Source organism: Rhinopithecus roxellana, unplaced genomic scaffold (assembly GCF_007565055.1).
Source record: "Rhinopithecus roxellana isolate Shanxi Qingling unplaced genomic scaffold, ASM756505v1 contig3697, whole genome shotgun sequence".
In the NCBI taxonomy this organism is placed as follows: Eukaryota; Metazoa; Chordata; class Mammalia; order Primates; family Cercopithecidae; genus Rhinopithecus; species Rhinopithecus roxellana.
Genome location: NW_022142666.1, coordinates 64,100 through 83,299, shown reverse-complemented (window position 1 = coordinate 83,299; position 19,200 = coordinate 64,100). Strand labels below are relative to the sequence as shown.

At 49.1% G+C, this 19,200-nt stretch overlaps 1 protein-coding gene and 1 long non-coding RNA gene across 3 annotated transcripts in view; one reads left to right on the top strand and one right to left on the bottom strand.

Annotated features, from left to right (window-relative positions):
• Positions 1-19,200, bottom strand: part of LOC115895909 (vegetative cell wall protein gp1-like) — a 42,474-nt gene that overhangs the window by 21,285 nt on the left and 1,989 nt on the right. Inside the window, exons 2-3 of one of the 2 annotated variants that reach the window (XM_030926456.1) lie at positions 11,572-11,736; positions 10,800-11,323 (exon numbers count right to left, since the gene is read on the bottom strand). In XM_030926456.1, coding sequence (XP_030782316.1) covers positions 10,821-11,323; positions 11,572-11,736 — 668 coding nt within the window. In that variant the 3' untranslated portion in view covers positions 10,800-10,820. Of the gene's footprint in view, positions 1-10,799; positions 11,324-11,571; positions 11,737-13,907; positions 14,558-19,200 lie in introns of those variants that run through there. The other variant, XR_004055973.1, reaches the window with a different exon arrangement.
• LOC115895911 lies at positions 6,092-6,577 on the top strand. The gene is made up of 2 exons (XR_004055976.1): positions 6,092-6,289; positions 6,431-6,577. It is a non-coding gene; the product is annotated as an uncharacterized LOC115895911 (long non-coding RNA).

Here is a 19,200-nt window from a genome sequence, read left to right as displayed (position 1 = left end):
TCTGGCGTGGTGCCGCACACCTGTAATCCCAGCACTTTGGGGGGTGGAGGCAGGTGGATCACCTGAGGTCAGCAGTTCAAGACCAGCCTGGCCAACATGGTGAAACCCTGTCTCTACTAATACAAAAAATGAGCCCAGCATGGTGGCACATGCCTGTAATCCCAGCTACTTGGGAGGCTGAGGCAGGAGAATCACTTGAACTCGGGAGGTGGAGGTTGCAACGAGTTGAGATTGCACCTCTGCACTCCAGCCTAGGCAACAAGAGCAAAACTCCGTCTCAAATATATATATACACACACATATATATACACACACACACACAAACACACACACACATATATATATAGAGAGAGAGAGAGAGTGAGAGGGAGAGACCAACACAACAATAGTAGGGGCTTCAAAACCCCACTGTCAGCACTGGAGATCATCTAGACAGAAAATAACAACAAAATATCAAGTTGAAAGTACAGTGTAGACCAAATGGACCTAACAGACATTTACAGAACATTTCATCCAACAGATACAAAATGCACATTCTTCTCCTCAGCACATGGAACATTCTCTAGAATCAACCACATGCTAGGCTACAAAAGAAGTCTCAATACATTTTTTTAAAATGGAAATAACATCCAGGATATTCTCAGACTGTAACAGAATAAAGCTATACATCAACAACAAAGAAAAGTACTTCTCAAAAGAAGACATTTATGCAGCCAATAGACACATGAAAAAATGCTCATAATCACTCGCCATCAGAGAAATGCAAATCAAAACCACAATGAGATACCATCTCACACCAGTTAGAATGGTGATCATTAAAAAGTCAGGAAACAACAGGTGCTGGAGAGGATGTGGAGAAATAGGAACACATTTACACTGTTGGTGGGACTGTCAACTAGTTCAACCATTGTGGAAGACAGTGTGGCGATTCCTCAAGGATCTAGAACTAGAAATACCATTTGACCCAGCAATCCTATTTCTGGGTATATACCCAAAGGATTATAAATCATGCTGCTATAAAGACACATGCACATGTATGTTTATTGCGGCACTATTCACAATAGCAAAGACTTGGAACCAACCCAAATGTCCATCAATGACAGACTGGATTAAGAAAATGTGGCACATATACACCATGGCATACTATACAGCCATAAAAAAGGATGAGTTCATGTCCTTTGTAGGGACATGGATGCAGCTGGAAACCATCATTCTCAGCAAACTCTCACAAGGACAGAAAACCAAACACCGCATGTTCTCATTCATAGGTGGGAAATGAATAGTGAGATCACTTGGACACAGGAAGGGGAACATCACACACCGGGGCCTGTTGTGTGAAGGGAGGGGGAAAGGATAGCATTACGAGATATACCTAATGTAAATGACGAGTGAATGGGTGCAGCGCGCCAACTTGGAACATGTACACATATGTAGCAAACCTGCACATTGTGCACATGTACCCTAGAACATAAAGTTTAATAAACAAACAAGCAAACAGAAAACAAATCAACAACAAGGAGAACTTTCAAAACTGTATAATACATAGAAATTAAACAATGTGCCCTTGAATAGCCAATGGGTCAATGAAGAAATTAAGAAGGAAATTAAAAACTTCTTGAAATCATTGAAAACAGAAACACAACATATCAACGCCTATGGTATACAGCAAAAGCAGTATTAAGAGGAAAGTTTATAACAATAAACTCCTACATTTAAAAAACAGATTTAAAATAAACAACCTAACAATGAACTGCAATGAGCTAGAAGAGCAAGAACAAATCAAATCCAAAAGTGGTAGAAGAAAAGAAATAACAAAGATCAAAGAGGAAGTCAATCATATTGAAACTAACAAATATGAAAGATGAAGAAAAAAATGTTGGTTTTTTGAAAAGATAAATAAAATAGTCAAACCATTAGCTACACTAAGAAAAACAAGAAATTCCAAATAAATAAAATTAGAAACAGAAAAGGAGAATTACAGTTGGTACCACAGAAATACAAGGGATCATTAGAGACTATTTTTAACAACTGTATGTCAACAGATTGGAAAACCTAGAGGAAATGGATCAATTCCTGGACATGTACAACTGACCAAGATGGAACCAAGAAGAAACGGAAATCCTAAACAGACCAATAATGAGTAACATGTATGACTATGTAATAATAAAAAGTCTCCCAACAAAGAAAATCCCAGAACTAGGTGGCTTCACAGCTGAATTCCACACATTTTTATTTCAATTCCTCTCAAACTATTCCAAAAATATTGAAGAGGAGAGAATTCTGCCAAGTTCATTCTTCAAAGTCAGCATTACCCTGATACCAAAATCAGACAAGGACACAATAAAAAGAGAAAACTCTACGTCACTACCCCGATGAACACAGCTGCGAACATCCTCAACAAAATACTAACAAACTGAATCCAACAGGAAATCAACAAGATTATACACCATGATCAAGTGGGATTGACCCCAGGATGCAAGGATTGCTCAATAAACACAAATCAATAGACACACTACATCACATCCACAGAATTAAGGACAAAACCATATCATTTCGATAATACAGAAAAAGCTTTTGATAAAATTCAACGCTGCTATATGATAAAAAGTCTCAACAAACTAGGCACTGAAGGAAACATACCTCAACACAATAAAGGCCATATGTGACAAACTCACAGCTAACATAATGGTGAATGGGGAAACACTAAGAGCTTTTTCTCTGACATCTGTAACAAGACAAGGACGCCCTCTTGTGCCACTCCTATCCAACACAGCACTGAACGTCCTAGTCAAGGGCAGTTAGGCAAGAGAAAGAAATCAAGGGCACCCAAAGTGGAAAGGAGGAACTCTAATTGTCTGTTTTCAGACAATATGCTCTTATATATCAAAAAAAAATAAAAAAAGACTCCAGCAAAAATCCCTTTGAACCGATAAACAAATTCAGTAAAGTTGCAGAATACAAAATAAACATATAAAACTCAGTAACATTTCTATAGACTAACAATGAGCCAGTGGAAAAAGAAATCAAGAAAGCAATCCAATTTAGCTACAAAAATATCAAATAAAACTAAAAATACCTCAGAAGAAGTCTAACCAAGAGGGTTAAAGATCTCTATGAGGAAAATGATGTTCTACCCTCTGAAGGTAGAACAGTGGAATCTAGAGACAGGAAAGGGCGGCGGGAGGGCAGAAAGGGAGAGCTTGGCTAATGGATCCAAAATTACATCTAGATAGTAAAAATGAGGTTTAGTGTGCTATAGCCTTGTAGGGTGACTATAGTTTATAATTTATTGTGTATTTTCAAGCAGCTAGAAGAGAGGATTTTAAATATTCCCAGCATTCAGAAATCACAAATGTTTGAGAAGATGGACACGCTAATTACCCTCATTTGCTAATTACACATGATAAACATGTATTGAAATATCACACTGTATCCCATGGATATGTACCATAACGTGTCCATTAAAAATAATAGTTGTTAAAAACCCAAGGGCCATTTCTCATTTGTCCTATGTCAATGTCGTGGTCCATTGGTGGAGACCTAGCCATTTGCAAGTAAGACTATGGTCACTTGAGCTGAAAGCAAATGAATCGTCACAAAAACTACCACTGGCACCAAGTCTTCTTTCCAGAATTTCCTGCCCACAGCACTGCCACAGTCACTGTGGGCAGGAAAGACACACTAGCAACCAAGTTTCAACCCCAGCACAGTGGATGCTTTTATTTCTCTGGTTTGGAATAAGTGTGTGTTCATAACTTACATTTACTTCAACTGTCCCTTGCTTAAATAGTTCCTTAAGGATGACTTCCTGTTACTAAACTCCAACAGCTTCTGAGCATCCATTATATTCTCCAAAGTCAATAAAAAGAGAAAATGTGTTGAAAGCCTGATAACGTTCACTTAAGAATCCAGCACGATGTACCGCTTGAAATGGCCACTCCCCCTTGTTCCTTTACATGACTTTTAAAGTTGGCCGGGCGCGGTGGCTCAAGTCTGTAATCCCAGCACTTTGGGAGGCCGAGACGGGCGGATCACGAGGTCAGGAGATCGAGACCATCCTGGCTAACATGGTGAAACCCCGTCTCTACTAAAAATACAAAAAAAAAAAAACTAGCCGGGCGAGGTGGCGGGCGCCTGTAGTCCCAGCTACTCGGGAGGCTGAGGCAGGAGAATGGTGTGAACCCGGGAGGCGGAGCTTGCAGTGAGCCGAGATTGCGCCACTGCACTCCAGTCTGGGCGACAGAGCGAGACTCCGCCTCAAAAAAACAAAATAAAAAAATAAAAATAGAAAGTAACCCCAGTTATTACACATAATTGAAGCCATAATTTCTGCAATACCATTAGGTCCACAGAGGGTGGGGCCAGGGGACTTCAAAGTCTGTCTCTGAATTTTTTTTAAAAAAGGAAAGCTTATGAGAGTAGGTAATGAAAATAAATATTCACACAACTCGAAACAGGGGATGGTGACACATAAAGCTCCAGCCTGGCACAGGTGTCCAGCCAGTGAGGGTGGGGACACACACTCGTAGGGTCCCCACAATCCCCCAGAAGTGCCACAGACATGTGGGTGACCTGAGACAGAGCCAGCCTCCGAATTCCAGGAGTTGTCTGGCTCTTGTGCACCCCATGTGGTCCACGGTGCACGACGATGCCCCACGTCACCAGTCCCGATGCAGAACACAAGAATGCCCCATGTCACGAGCCCCCGCTGCAAAACATAGCCCGAAGGTGCCAGCCCAGCCTCCTACACACACTGGCCACCAAGGCACTGCCCTCCAGGAAGGAGGACCCTAGAGGTCGTGGCAGGGTGAGGTTCGGCTCTTCATCATCCCCGAGCAGAGGGGAAAGTCCCAGCAGACATTTGGGGAGCCTCTACAGGTGGCTCTGGGACTCTGAGCAGAGGTTCAAAGATGTCCCCAGATACGCCAGACTCAACCCTAAAACAGGCCATTCTTCCAGATATGCCCAGACTGGAACCTACAGAGGCCATCCTTCCTAGCTTTCCTCTGGAAAAGCAGGCTTAAAAGAGGATCGACTAAAAGGGGCCACCAGGAAGAGGGAAGTCCTATCTTTAAAAAAAGAAAGATTTGGCCGGGCGCGGTGGCTCAAGCCTGTAATCCCAGCACTTTGGGAGGCCGAGACGGGTGGATCACGAGGTCAGGAGATCGAGACCATCCTGGTCTACACGGTGAAACCCCGTCTCTACTAAAAAATACAAAAAACTAGCCGGGCGAGATGGCGGGCGCCTGTAGTCCCAGCTACTCGGGAGGCTGAGGCAGGAGAATGGCGTAAACCCGGGAGGCGGAGCTTGCAGTGAGCCGAGATCGCGCCACTGCATCCAGCCTAGACTTTTTTTTAAAAAAGAGGCATTGAGGCTCTGACCCATCTGAGCACAGAGTACGTGCTCGGCAGCATCTGTCAGAGCAGAGCAAGCACACACATGCTCTCCATACCCTGTGCTCCCGGCCCCCGTGCTCCCCGCACCCATGCTCCCCGCACCCGTGCTCCCCACCCCTGTGCTCCTCACACCCATGCTCCCCACACCCACGATCCCCACACCCACGCTCCCCACACGTATCTATCCCCCCATGCCTATGCTCCCTGCACCCGTACTCCCCGTACTGTGTTCCCTGCGCCCATGTCTGCTCCTCGAGCTCTCTTCCACTGATTTCCTCTGTACGTCCCTCTTGATAGTCACTGTCACCTCGAATCACCTGGCTAAATGGAGGTAAAGAAAAAGTCTAGAGTAGCACTTTGGAGGACAGAGTGGAAGTGGCTGTTTACCAAGCAGGGCTATGAGATGAGCGCATCTGAACCCCATTAATCCTGACGGTCTGTTGATTAGCCCTGTTCAGCAGCTGGCGACACTGAGGTGCAGAGGGACGGGCTTGCTTACCCCGGACGATGCTGACAGTGTGGGCCCAGCCCAGTCCCACAGCCACCAGGAGGAGGCTCCCGAGTGGGCAGGCGCAGAGGTACAGCCCAGAAAACGCCTGGGACCCTGGCACAGACTCCTTAGGAAGGAAACAGAGAAAGGTCCACAGAGACTCAAGCACTACAGAAGAAGGTCACCCAGAAGTTAAAAATAGATGTTTGTGCTTTATCGTCCCAGCGTGCTAAAAATCCAGCTCGCTCACACGAATGGCCTGACGTGAGCCCGGCCTCCTTCAGCACTGGGCTAAGCGAGAGCCACACCTGCCCCTCTCCCAACAATAGCAGGCTCGGCAGCTGTTCTTCAACGTACTTGACACCCTTCTGTGAGGATTAAGCTACACTCTGTCGACACTGGGTAAGTTTAATCCCGACACAGCTAACCGTGTGGATCTGCAGTGAACAAACAACTTACTTTGGATGATTCTGTCACTGACAAAGACCCTGAATCTCCCAGTAAAGCTTAGTGACACGACTTACCTTTCTGTTTTCATTTCAGGTACACTGGCCCATAAGGTCTAGTTTACCTGCTGATAATGCCTTGGAAAGACCACCAGGGGGCCCCACACCATTTTCAGCTTCATGGGGATGTGAATTTCCCTTTGATGACAAAGATGATGGGGAAATAAAACAAGGATCCAAAACAGATGCCTGTGTGTTTCCTGGGAGTGATAAGGCCAGGAACTGCCGCTCTGTGTCAGATGAGGGAGTAACAGAGAGAATGGCACCAACTCCTGAGACAGGACCTGAGCATGGTGCAGCCACCGCCTGCGGCCACGGAATTTCCAGGGAATGCAGGCCCCAGTTGCATGGTACAGCCACCATCTGCGACCACAGAAATTCCAGGGAATGCATGACCCTCAGTCACATGGTACAGTTACCATCTGCGGCCACAGAAATTCCAGGGACCGCAGACCCTCAGACACATGGTACAGCCACCATCTATGGCCATGGAAATTCCAGGGAACACAGATCCTCATTCCCATGGTACAGCCACCACCTATGGCCACGGAAATTCCAGGGAACATAGACACCAGTTGCGTGATGCAGACACCACCTGCAGCCACAGAAATTCTGGGGAATGCAGACTCCAGTCGCATGGTGCAGCCACCACCTGTGGCCATGGAAATTCTGGGGAATGCAGGCCCCAGTCTCTAAAGTGTTCTTTGTTTTATGAACTTTACTGCAGTGAATGTGGAAGAGTTTCTCTCTGTGCAGAGCTCAGTATCCAGAAGGGAAGTCGGCCCTAGGAATGCCTTCCTCCTCTTCAGAGCTCAGGGCCCAGGGCTGACGCCCTTGGGAGGGGTCCTTGTTCAACAACTGTGCCTATGGAGGGTTCCCCAACAGTCACACTGCACCTCCTAGGAGCGGAGACTACAACAGGGAGCCAGAGACCAAGCTCTGCTCAGACAAAAGTGAGCTGATGGCCTTCCACTCTAAGTTCCACAGGGACCCAGAGACCAAGCTCTGCTCAGACAACAGGTGAGCTGATGGCCTTCCACTCTAAGTTCCACCTGCACGGAGTGTGTATTCCATGAATGCTTGTTAAATGAATGATTCATGTAAGGTCGTCTGTGCTGACCTTTGCTGGTCTGCTGACTGTGGGCTTCAGAGCATAGACCTCATTCCTGAAGCAGCCAGTTCTTCCCAGAGTGAGGACTGCTGGAGTTTGGACAAAGTGCAGGGCTTCTGTCCTGCAGAAACGTGCTCAGGACCCTGCGCTGGGCACGCTGGGGGCCTCTCCAGCAGGAGATCCCCAGTCCTGACCTTGCAATACCAGTGAACCCCAGGGGAGTCCCAAGTGCTCAAAATCAAGGAAATGTCCGTTGTGATTGAACATATCCATTTTAGAAGAAAGGGCAGATTGCCACCTCCCTCCTCAAAGGAGGGACCATAGATCGATCCACGGCCCTAACTGAGGCTCTGCCTTAAATCCTGCTAAACCCACCAGCCAAACACTCAAATTTACATTAGAGTTAAAGGAAAGAAACAAACTAACCCAAACCCCTGTAAGAAATGGTCAAGTCACCTGTGATACATCAACCCAAAGATTAAACATTAAAACAATGAAGTAGCAAGATATTAAAAGAATATAAACTCTATGTACATTATGGCTCAAGGTTCTAAAATTACACAGAGACAAATGGAATGGAAGAGGGATAGGTTTACAGATACATATTTTATTTTTTAATTTTTAATATTACTCCTCTAATGTATGATTTGACTAACCAGATGATAATTCAGCCAAAAAAAAAAAAAATCAAGTATGCCTATAGATAAATATGTAAAGAATCCTTCTCTCTGATGCCAATGGAATTAGTCTGGGTCTGGCCCACAGTCTTCAATCTTTTAATGAAGACACAAAAACGATCCTTCAAGCTTCCAGAAAAAAAAAAAAGGAAAGATTGAAAACCAGGACCCCAGAAGAAAAGGACCCGCTGTGTATCACAGCGTCTCTCCACGCCTCTCCACCCCGGACAGTGCTCCCTCTTTCCCCATTTTCATACCTACTGCACAAAGCACTTAGTAAAGAACCATCTCAATTCATGAGTCGCACAGCACAAAGGGCCGATGTCGCTGCCAAACATACCCTGCAGCCCCAAAACGAAGCAGCAACCCCCAGTGAAGGAAGAATGAGAGGCTGCTGGTTGTAATTTTAAATCTGACAACTCAATGTCTTTGCACTTTCTGCTTTGTTGGTTTCAAGGGCTTATTAAAATTAACCCCCCTACTGGATATTGAAGAAAAAAGCAGGACGGTTGTGCAGGCTCCGAAGAGGCAGAGCCCTCGTTCCGCGGCCACCGCTGTCTTTCTACCCACAGCAGACGGGTTAACAAAGTAGTCTCCCTTAGAGGGCACTGTTTATGATCATCGCGAACAAATGGATGCAATTGCTTCTTTTGAGATGTAGCAAGTTTTGGGCCCTCAGCAGAAAAAACAAACAAACAAGCAAACAAACAAACAGGGCACTGGCACAATAGTCATAACCTCTGCGTGACACACACACAGAAGGAAAATTAAAGCCGTGGAGGCGGAGGCGTTCGGAAAGGGAAGGTGGAAGCAGGAAGGACGCCCACAGAATAGAGTGGTCAGAAACCGACCACGTCACCAAAGGGCGCCTTAGACGGTCCAGAGGACAAAATGCCCCTCTTTACAGGGTAAATACCCATTTGCCAAACTAAGCCAGTGACCGCAAGCAAGAGTTTGCGTTTTTTTTTAAGGCGTCGAGTAACGATGAGAAGAGCAAGAAATGAGCTTAATAATGGGACTGACAGGGCCCTAGGCTGGTGACTCAGTTGATGTGCACAGCATCAAAACCCGGGTTCCTCAATGCGCTCCCTCTGCAGTTCAGGACAGCACTACAACTCACCCCAGAAATCACTGCTTAAAAAAGCAGTTCTAAAAAAAGAGACGACCCATTTGAAAGCAGCTGGAGGAGGATGACAGAGAGTGACTCTCAGAATCCAACTGCTTGTAGCCTCGGAACCATAACAAGAATATGAAACTAGAGGGTCCAGTGTGAGGCAGAACAGAGATGCTGTCACGGCTCTCAGGGGGCTGAGCTGGAAGCCCATGGCTCAGTCCTCACAACGCCCTAATGGTGCCTGGAGCAGCCCACAGGCCTGTGTCCTTCGTGTGAGTTCACCTTCCTAGTTTCCTGGGTACATTCAATGTATAGCCTTTATTCGCCAAGAAAAGCACATTCAAATCAAACTACTGTCATAACTGAAGGACTCTTAACACTCCAGTCCACACGTTCAAAAGCCCACAAATATCAGTGCTGCCACTGTGCAGGTAACAATGTTTTCGACTTTCAGATAGATTTAACAAGGCTACCTGGCCAAGAAGGCCTCACCCTCCTGATCCCTGGCACAGGCGCCCCTACGTGCCCCTGGGGCCTGGGGCGCACACTCTCCATCACCTCCCGCTCTTCAATGTTAAATGTCCTCCCGGGGCGCCCGCGTCGTGGGCCCAGGCTCGGGCCCCTCCTGGAGAGCCGTTTCCACGTTGCAGGGCAGGGGAAGCCCAGAGCCCGCGCCGCGGCGCGGCTTACGTCCCGGAGTTCCCGCTTTCTGGTCCTTCCCGTCCACGGAGGCTGGAGGGGAGGGCCTGGGACCCATTTTAGTTTTTAGTTTTGTCACGAGCCGGAAGGTGACAGCACATGCGAGCGCAAGAAACCCTTTTTGTAAATCTTCCAGTGGAAACGCGAGGGGCTGCCGGACCGCCTCGGAGACGCCAGGCGGGAACCCAGAGCACCCCCGCCGCGTCCTGCATTGCAGCAGCCGGGACCCCGCCCACACCGCGCAGGGCACGAGGCGACAGGAGGCGTGCGGGGACCTGGCCGTTTCTTTCTCGACATGCTGGGTGGTGGCGTGGGGCGGAGTTGGGGGCGGGGGGCCACTTAGGAAGTGATCGCGCTGTACCCTCGCTTCGGAGGGGAAGACCGGCCCCGTCCTACAGCTCAGAGGCAGAACGACCCCCGAGGGCGCTCCAGGCGACCCCCTCTGCCAGGCTCCATTTAAACATAAACCGAAGGGGATGAAAAGCTCACTATCTTCCGGATGGAGGTTCCTACCGCCATGTCCCTTCCTCCTCCGCCCCACCCGGCAAGGACCCCGGGGCTGCCTTGCCGGCTCACGCTGCCCCGCTGGTACCCCTGCCCTGCCGCTCCCGGGCACCAGCTTCGACCCAGTTCTCCCGATCGCTTCCCCGCTCTTCTCCCCGGTTCTTCCCATCGCTTCCCCATCTTTCCCCGGGTTCTCCCATCGCTCCCCCACTCTTCTGCCTTGTCCCCCCATCCCCTTCGCCCTGTTCTCCCTCTCTCCGTCCGTCCGTCCCTCCCTGGCCGCCTGGAGGGGGGCGCGCACCTTGAGCATTCCCGCCGCTGGTCAGTACGCCGATGGCCTTGCCGGCCCAGAGAGGTGCTCCAGGAACTTCCGCAAGGAGCCCTTGCGGGCCCGGGAGTCGTCCACGTCCATGGCGAGGAGGCCGAGAGGAGTCGGTAGTCCGGGTGCGTGGCAGGCAATGGGGACCCCGCCGGCGCGCAACGGACTCCGAACTGCTGCCCCGCCCGCGCCCCCGCTCGGCGCCAGCGCCAATGGGCGGTGACGGGCGGGGCCCGAGCGCACAGGAGGGGCTGCGGGGGCGGGGGCGCGGCTCCGGGCAGGAGCAGGGAAAGGGGAGGGAAAGCACAGAGGCTGGCGGGAGGGGGGAGGGGGGGCGGGTGTGGGCAGAGCACCTACGCGGGAGTCGTCGTTTGTGGGGGCCGCGCTAGCGGTGGGGGAGGCCGCAGATGCGGGGGTACCGCCACAGGTGGGCTGGGTCCCTGCGGGTGGGGCCGCGTTGCTGGTGCGCGAGCCTTGCGGGTGGGTTGGAGGACTCTGGTTGGGGGCTTTAGAGATGCCCGGAGCGCCACAGGTGGGGGCAGGGCCAGCGTCCGGGGGAGGGGAGACCGCAGGGGGGCGAGGTCACAACGTTTGCTGGGTGCGCCATGGCGGGGCGGAATCGAACGCGGGGAGCATCTCCCGGGAAGGCAAGGGAGACCGTGAGTGGGCGCGAACGCCGGGGCGGGTGAAAACCCCGCACTTGCTGGGAGCGCCCATGGCCGGGCGGGATGGAATTGGGGCGCGGAGACCCTACCTGGACGCGGAGGCTCGCGGCAGGCCCAGCTGCTCCTGCTGTCATCGGCGCCGATGCCCGGCCGCTCGCACAGCTTCTTGTTGCCCACAGGATTCCTCTGGGGGCTGCGCTGGGAGCCCTGGGGCGCGGCTTCCTCGATCCCCGCCCCCAAGTTTTCTCTGCAGCCTGAAGTCGGGAAGGACGCACAGAGAGTGGATCCTTCAGGTGGTGGGAAAAGCTGAGCGCGGCGGGCTTAGCTATGACGAAACTGAGATTTCCCGGGCCCACGGGGGCTGTGGCACTCCTGGGCCACCGGCCGGGCCCTTTGGGAGAAGAAGCCTTGGGGTGGAGGAGGGTATCGGGGCGCGACCCTCAGAGACGCCTGGGCGCGCGAAAGTCAGAGTGGGGCAGGAGGAGGCGCAACAGGACTGGCCTGGCGGGGAGGCGGGACGACCCTTCCTCCCCACGGACACGCGCGCTGCTGTACACTGTGCCGACCTTGGCTGACTTCACTGGCCAACTCCACGTGCTGAAATATGCACATGCAATGCGCTGTGCGGTTGTCCATCCACAGCTTAACAGCCTGGTGCCAGTTACCCTGCGAAGGGAGAGGGGGCAGCCCCCACAAAAGCACGGGCTTATGGGGCCCCGGTTCCTTCAGTGCTCACCCCACGAAGTAGGGCTGCCAAACGGCCCCACTCGAGGGCTTACCGGAGGATGGTCCTGCGCAGTGGGTGTTTGTTGAACAGATAAGAGACAACAAAAGAGACTAAGAAGAGGTTTGTTCTATGAACCGTTGAAAGTGAAGCAATCGCAGAGGAGAGTTTCGCCAAAGGGCAATCCTGGGGAAAAGATGGAGAGGCATGGATTTTTCTTGGATGTGTGCCTCGTCCTGGGGCTCATCCCGCTGAGCATCAAATATTCATTGCAAAAGAGGAAAAAAAAATAGGCTGCGGACAATGCTGGATGTCTGCTCTCCCCCATGGCCAGAATTAACGGGGAAATTCCTAACCCCTCGTGGTCCTCAGAATCACCTGTCCTATGCACACGCCCACTAAACCACTGAAGTCCACTTTCTGGGAGCGCAGCCAGGGAATGTGTATTTTTAATCAAACCACCTAGGTTACTCTGATGAGTGCAAAGTCAGAGAGCACTGCTCTCATGCACTGAGCCTGAGCATTATTCTATTAATAAAAAAGGAGAGGAGTATCCTGGGTGTCTTAAGGTGGCAGTTGAGTGGCCTTTGCCTTCTGGCGGGCAGAAAAGCAGACCGAAGCTCTAAGCACCTGCACCCACCGCTGGGCTCAGGATCTGTGCTGGAGAATAGAAGGGCTAATTTAATTATTCATGCCTTTTTAGAGCATATTACATGTGGAGAAGGTGGGGCACACTTAGTTTTATTTCAACCAAATACCCCTTATCTCCTTATACAATCGATATTTTTATATTGAACATTAGGGGATGGGTCATTTGTCATCAGATTGTCTATAATACAGAAAACGATAGACACAACCTAACAGTTCAAACATGATGAGTTAAATAAATAATGGTAAAAATAGACGCTACAATAATATTTAGTGCTGTTACCGCTACGAAGATAAGTGTCTACTGACATGGAAATATATTCAGGACATACAAATAAGTGAAAAGGCAGGCCTAGACACAGTGCGAGGCTGTGCGTGCGAGTGTGTGTGTGTGTGAGTCTCCATACATGTGTAAATGTTTCTGAGCATTTTATTTCCTTTCTTTTGTTTAGTATAGGTAATGCCATTTTTCTCTCCAATGAACAGGTATTGTTTAGGGAATAAAAATAGTTAATTAAAAACAACAAAATTTAGGGTGTCAAGATCCCCAAGGTTACGGATTTTGTTCAAAAGTTTGTCTGTATATAAGGGCTTGGGTCAGGATGGTCACTGACGGTCCTCACACATCTGTTCTTATGAGTTTGGCCCATTGCTCAGTCAGTCAGGGAATTAACATATATTAATATATACCTGTACGTAAGATGGAAAAGAATAGCTATGACTCTTTTTTTTTTTTTTTGACAAGTCATGTATTTTAATGGTGCTAAAATTAGAGGTTTTTTTTTTTTTTTTTTTTTTTTTAAATATTTGGCCTTAGCAATGAATCCTCTAATTCAACAGGAAGATAATCTCATGTGCGTCCGTGTGAAGAGACCACCAAACAGGCTTTGTGTGAGCAACATGGCTGTTTATTTCACCTGGGTGCAGGTGGGCTGAGTCCGCAAAGAGAGTGAGCAAAGGGAGATAAGGGTGGGACTGTTTTATAGCATTTGGGTAGGTAAAGGAAAATTACAGTCAAAGGGGGGTTGTTCTCTGGTGGGCAGGAGTGGAGGTCACAAGGTGCTCAGTGGGGGAGCGTTTTGAGCCAGGATGAGCCAGGAAAAGGAATTTCACAAGATACTATCATCGCTTAAGGCAAGGACCGGCCATTTTCACTTCTTTTGTGGTGGAATGTCAATCAGTGAAGGCGAGGCAGAGCATTTGCAATTCTTTTGTGATTCTTCAGTTACTTCAGGCCATCTGGGCGTATACTTGCAAGTCACAGGGAATGCTATGGCTTGGCTTGGGCTCAGAGGCCTGACAGATATTACTTGCCGTGCTGACCCTACAGCTTCTACCCAGTAGGACCTGAGGGGTGTGTTTGTTCTTTCTTGTCCCCTGACAGATGACGCCAAACTGTGGCCCACACCAGCACACAGTTATACCCCAGGAATGATTACTCCTTGGCCAGGAGTGCAGGCTTCACTGGGCCCTCTGCCCCAGGGGCTCTTCGCGGCTGCAGCAGGTGTCTGCTCAGGGCTGCCATGTCTTCTGAAGGCTCAGGCTCATCAGGGGAGGAGCTGCTTCCACGCTCGCTTCTGTGTTGCTGGCAGAATTCTATTGCTTGCAGGCTGTTGGACTGAAGGCCCCAGTCTCTCCGTAGCATCAGCTTCAGGCTAAACCCTCTGCCCTGGGCAGGTGACTGGCTTTACCAGAACTAGCACCTATCAAGAGGCAGGGGGAGAGTTCCAGTGGACGGAACCTGCAGCCCCTCCCAATCCAATCTCAGGAGAGACCGCCATCTCTTTTGCTTGGTTCTATTCATTAGAAGTGAGCCACTGAGTCCAGCCCTCTTTGAGGGTCTGGCTGTGAACACTAGGGGCAGGGACCAAGGGGAGCCACTTGGGAGGGGAGGTGCTGCCTGGGACCTGCCTAGGACAAGGTGAAGGAGAACATGCCTAGGGACAGATGCCCTTCCCACTGCCCCTCTGTGGTGAGTGCAGGAGTTGCGGATGTGCCCTAAAGGAGTTGTGGCATCCCAGGAGGGAAGCAGCTCCCAGCCATGAGGGCACCATGACCCAGTGCCCCAGCATGTCGGGCTGCACATTTCAGGGCTACCTGAGCTGCAGCCTCTTCCCCTTCCCTGCTGTCTCTGCCTGTGCATGGAGTGGGCATCTCAAATCTGCAGAGGCCAAACTGAGCTCAGGCCTCTACACCCCCGCACAATCCCCCACCGCTCAGTCTTCCTCAGCTCAGCTCCTGGTGACTCCATCTTCCCAGGGGCTCAGGCTGAAGCCTTGCAGTTCTCCTTCACCCCGGCATCTAAGTCCCTCAGGAAAGTCCCTCTTGACTCTTCGTTGCATCTGGAGCCACTGGGGCCAAGCCACCACCTCTGACCTGGACCGGAACCGGCTCCCTCCCCATCCCCTGCTCTGCCCACACCTCCACCCCACCTCCATGCCTCATGTGTCCTCAACTTCAAAGTCAGGGTGCACCTATCAGGATGTAATTCAGGCATCTTCTCTGCTGACTCGGAGTCACAGGCCCCACACATGGCACACTGGCCTGTCCTCTGGTCCCTTCAGATCCTGGTGCTGCCCAGAGGCCCATGCAGGCACCCGACAACCTCAGGCCCAGCCTGCTCTTTCCTCAGCCCAGACCCTCTCTCCCTACCCACTCTGTCCACCTTCCTCAGGTCTGTCCTGCAACGTCTCCTGCATGGTGAGGCGTCCAAAGATCACCCTCTTAGAAATTTTGGGCTCCATGCACACTCCTGCTCCCTCCCTGCTTCTCTTCAAACATCTTCATCCGTGTCACACATGGGGCATTTCACCTATCTGCTGGGCTTCTCCAGAGGTCCCCCTGCTGAACTCTGAATGCCGTGGATTCAGAGATCTTTGACTATTTCCTGCTGCAGGCCCAGGGCAGCAGCAGAGCCCAGGACAGAGTGAACCTATCATGGGTGCTGCTGAATGAATGAATGAATGAATGAGTGAGTGAGTGAAGGAGTAAATGAGTAAGTAAATGAGTGAATGGGTGAGTGAGTCAGTCAGTGAATGATGAGTGAGTGGATGAGGGAAGGAGTAAATGAGTGAGTGAGTAGGTAAATGAGTGAATGAGTAATGTGAGTGAGTGAGTGAATGGAGTGAGTGAATGAGTGAGTGAGTGAATGGGTGAATGAATAAGTGAGTAAGTGAATGAATGAGTGACTTAGTGAATGAGTGGGTGAATAAGTGAGTGAGTGAGTGAATGAGTGAGTGACCGAGGGAATAAATGAGTGATGAGTGAGTGAGTGAATGAATGACTTAGTGAATGGATGAGTGGGTGAATGAGTGAGTGAACAAATGAGTGGGTGAGTGATGAATGGGTGAGGGAAAGAGTGAGTGAATGAGTCAGTGAGCGAACAAGTGAATGAGTGAGTGAAGAAGTGAGTGAGTGAATGAACGAATGAGTGAGTGAATGAGTCAATAAATGAGTGAGTGTGTGAGTAAAGGGTGAGTGAATGAGTGAGTGAGTGAATGAGTGAAGAGGTGAATGAGTGAGTGAATGATTGAGTGAGTGAATGAGTGAATTAATGAGGAAATGAGTGAGTGAGTGAATAAGTGAGTGAATGGGTGAGTGAGTGAGTTAGTGAATGGCTGAGCGAGTGAATGAGGGAATGAATGAGTGAGTGAATGGGTGAGTGAATGAAAGAGTGAATGGCTTAGTGAATGAGTGAACGAGTGAGTGATTGAGTGAGTGAATGGATTAGTGAATGAGCGAGTGAATGGGTGAGTGAGTCAATGGGTGAGTGAGTGAATGGGTGAGTGAGTGAGTGAATGGGTTAGTGAATGGGTGAGTGAATGAGTAAGTGAATGAGTGAGTGAGTAAAAGGGTGAGTGAACGAGTAAACGACTGAGTGAGTGAATGAGTGAGTGAGTGAATGAGTTAACTAGTGAATGAATAAGTGAGTGAATGAGTGAGAAGGTCGCTCAGAGGAGATGAGGACCGGAGCTGCCCTCTGACTGCTACAGTAGACAGGAGCTGAAGGAGGAGTCTGAAGGGTGGGATGTGCCCACTCGGTACATATACCCTGCTCCACACATCCCCAAAGAAACCCAATCTCACCAGAGTGGTCTCTTGAGAATTATTAGTAAGAACCTTTTTTCCCAATATTTCATATATGCAGGATGATTTCTTACTTTCCTTTAAAAGGCCAATCGTTTTTTGGACTTGGAATTCTCCACTGCTGGTCCACGCCACTGTATTCTCCCAAAGGGGCATCCCCCGAGTTGGAGAAAGAGTCATTCCCAGGAATGGATAAAATCCAGAAGGGCATCATCAGATGGGGCAGCTTCTCCTATCATCCTCCCCTTCCTGCTTGGGTTACCCTGAGTGACTTGGTTTGGAGGTCTACAAAATGCGGACATATCAAATTTGGATAAAAGCCTAAGCAGTTGAAGAGGTTGCAGTGCTAGCAGGAAGGTCTTTGGCTCCCGGCACCCTCCTCCCCTGCAGTCTCTGCTGGACCCAGGACTCTGACTCCACCTTCGGCCTTGGGGGTTTCCTCCCTTCCTTCCCAGCCACTGAGCCGCCTTGGGCTAATCTGCAACCTCAGAGGCGCAGCCCTCCTCCTTTCCTCCTGCCTCTTCCTCCGTTCCCACTTGCCTTCTGCTTCTTTTGGGACTTTGGAAAGTCCAAGAATAAGCAAAATCGTAGACCAGAAAACGCTGCCTTCAGCCCATTCCCCTCCCAGCACATTCCCTTCAGATTCCTTGATCTTTCAAAATTATTTTGCTTCGTATCTAGATGCTCAACTTTATCTAGAAAACAGGTGGAGTTGATTTCTCGGCCGGGTACAGTGGCTCACACCTATAATCCCAGCGCTTTGAAGGCTAAGGTGGAAAGATTGCTTGAGGTCACATGTTTGAGACTAGCCTGAGCAACACGGGGAGACCTCGTCTCTACAAAATTCAAAAAAAAAGAAAAATTAGCCTGGAGCGATGGCACATCTGTAGTCCCAACTACTTGGGAGGCTGAGGCAGAAGGATCACTTGAACTCAGGAGTTTGAGATTACACTGAGTTACGATTATATCATTGCACTCCAGCTTGAGTAAGAGAGTGAGAGACTGTCTCCTAAGAAAATAAAAATAAAAAGTGCTGGAGTCCATATCTAAGCCCACAGTCAATTGCGACATGTGGATCTTTTATTTTTATAATCCGCCTCTCTTGTCTAAGTGCCAAACGACACTCCCATTGTGTGTAACTACTTCCACCTTTGTCTGGCTTCTCTTTCTTTATGTATTAAGAATCACGTTTCATAGAGCTCTGAGAAAATAAATAAATAAATCAGCTGTGTGCCGTGGCTCATGTCTATAATCTCAGCGCTTAAGGAGGCTAACATAATGATAGCTTGAGACCGGCTTTGGCCACATAACGAGATCCTGTCTCTACAAAAAATAAAAAAAAAAATAAAATATTAACAGGACATGGCACACCTGTAGTCCCAGCTACTCAGGTGGTGGAAGCCTGAGGATTGGTTCGACCCTGGAAGGTTGAGACTGCAGTGAGCTGTGATCATACCACTACATTTTGGCCTGGGTGACACAGTGAGACTCTATTTCTAAATAAGTAAGTAACTAACTAACTAAATAAATAAATTAATTAATTAAATTAAATAAAAACAGGTGGAAGCTTCCCAAGACTTTGATGCAGAAACAAGTTGCCCTGAACCAATTAAAATTAATATCTAAAAACTGGAAAGAAACGAAAGAAGAAAGTTGCATTATTTCTGTAAAGTATGAGGCCATTACAAGTTTTACTTTCTCTAGGACATTTTCTCGGTGGTGTCAACTGAAGTCCACTTCACAGAATGACTTCATCTCCTGAGCACGTTGGAGAACGATGATTAAAGAGACTTCCTGGCACTCCCGATACTTTTAGTGTCACATGGAAGCACCAAGAGTGATCTGTGTGAAATAGGTGGTATTACAGCGGAAGACATTGGTTTGTTCTTTCACGAACGTCATCGGAACATTTCCCTAATGACTAGCGTTATGTCAGAAAATAAGCGGAGAGAGATAGTTCTTTACTGGCAAATAAGTTACCTAAATTTCCCAGTTAGAAAAACAATCATGATTTTAGCCATGTCAGATGAGGTCAGATATGCCCTATGCTTCAGTTATGGAATGTTACCTCTGAATATTGATTGACAGGTATCTTCCACAGCCTGTGACCTGTCGCTGTGTACAAGCTGAATTCATAAACTACCAGTCCTTGAAGCTCCCTTGCTGCCCCGCTGGACTGAGTGGCTCCCGACTGAGGTATTCAAGGGAAAACTCACTGAAATATTGAAACCACCGCCATCAACAAGAAGCTCAGGCGGGC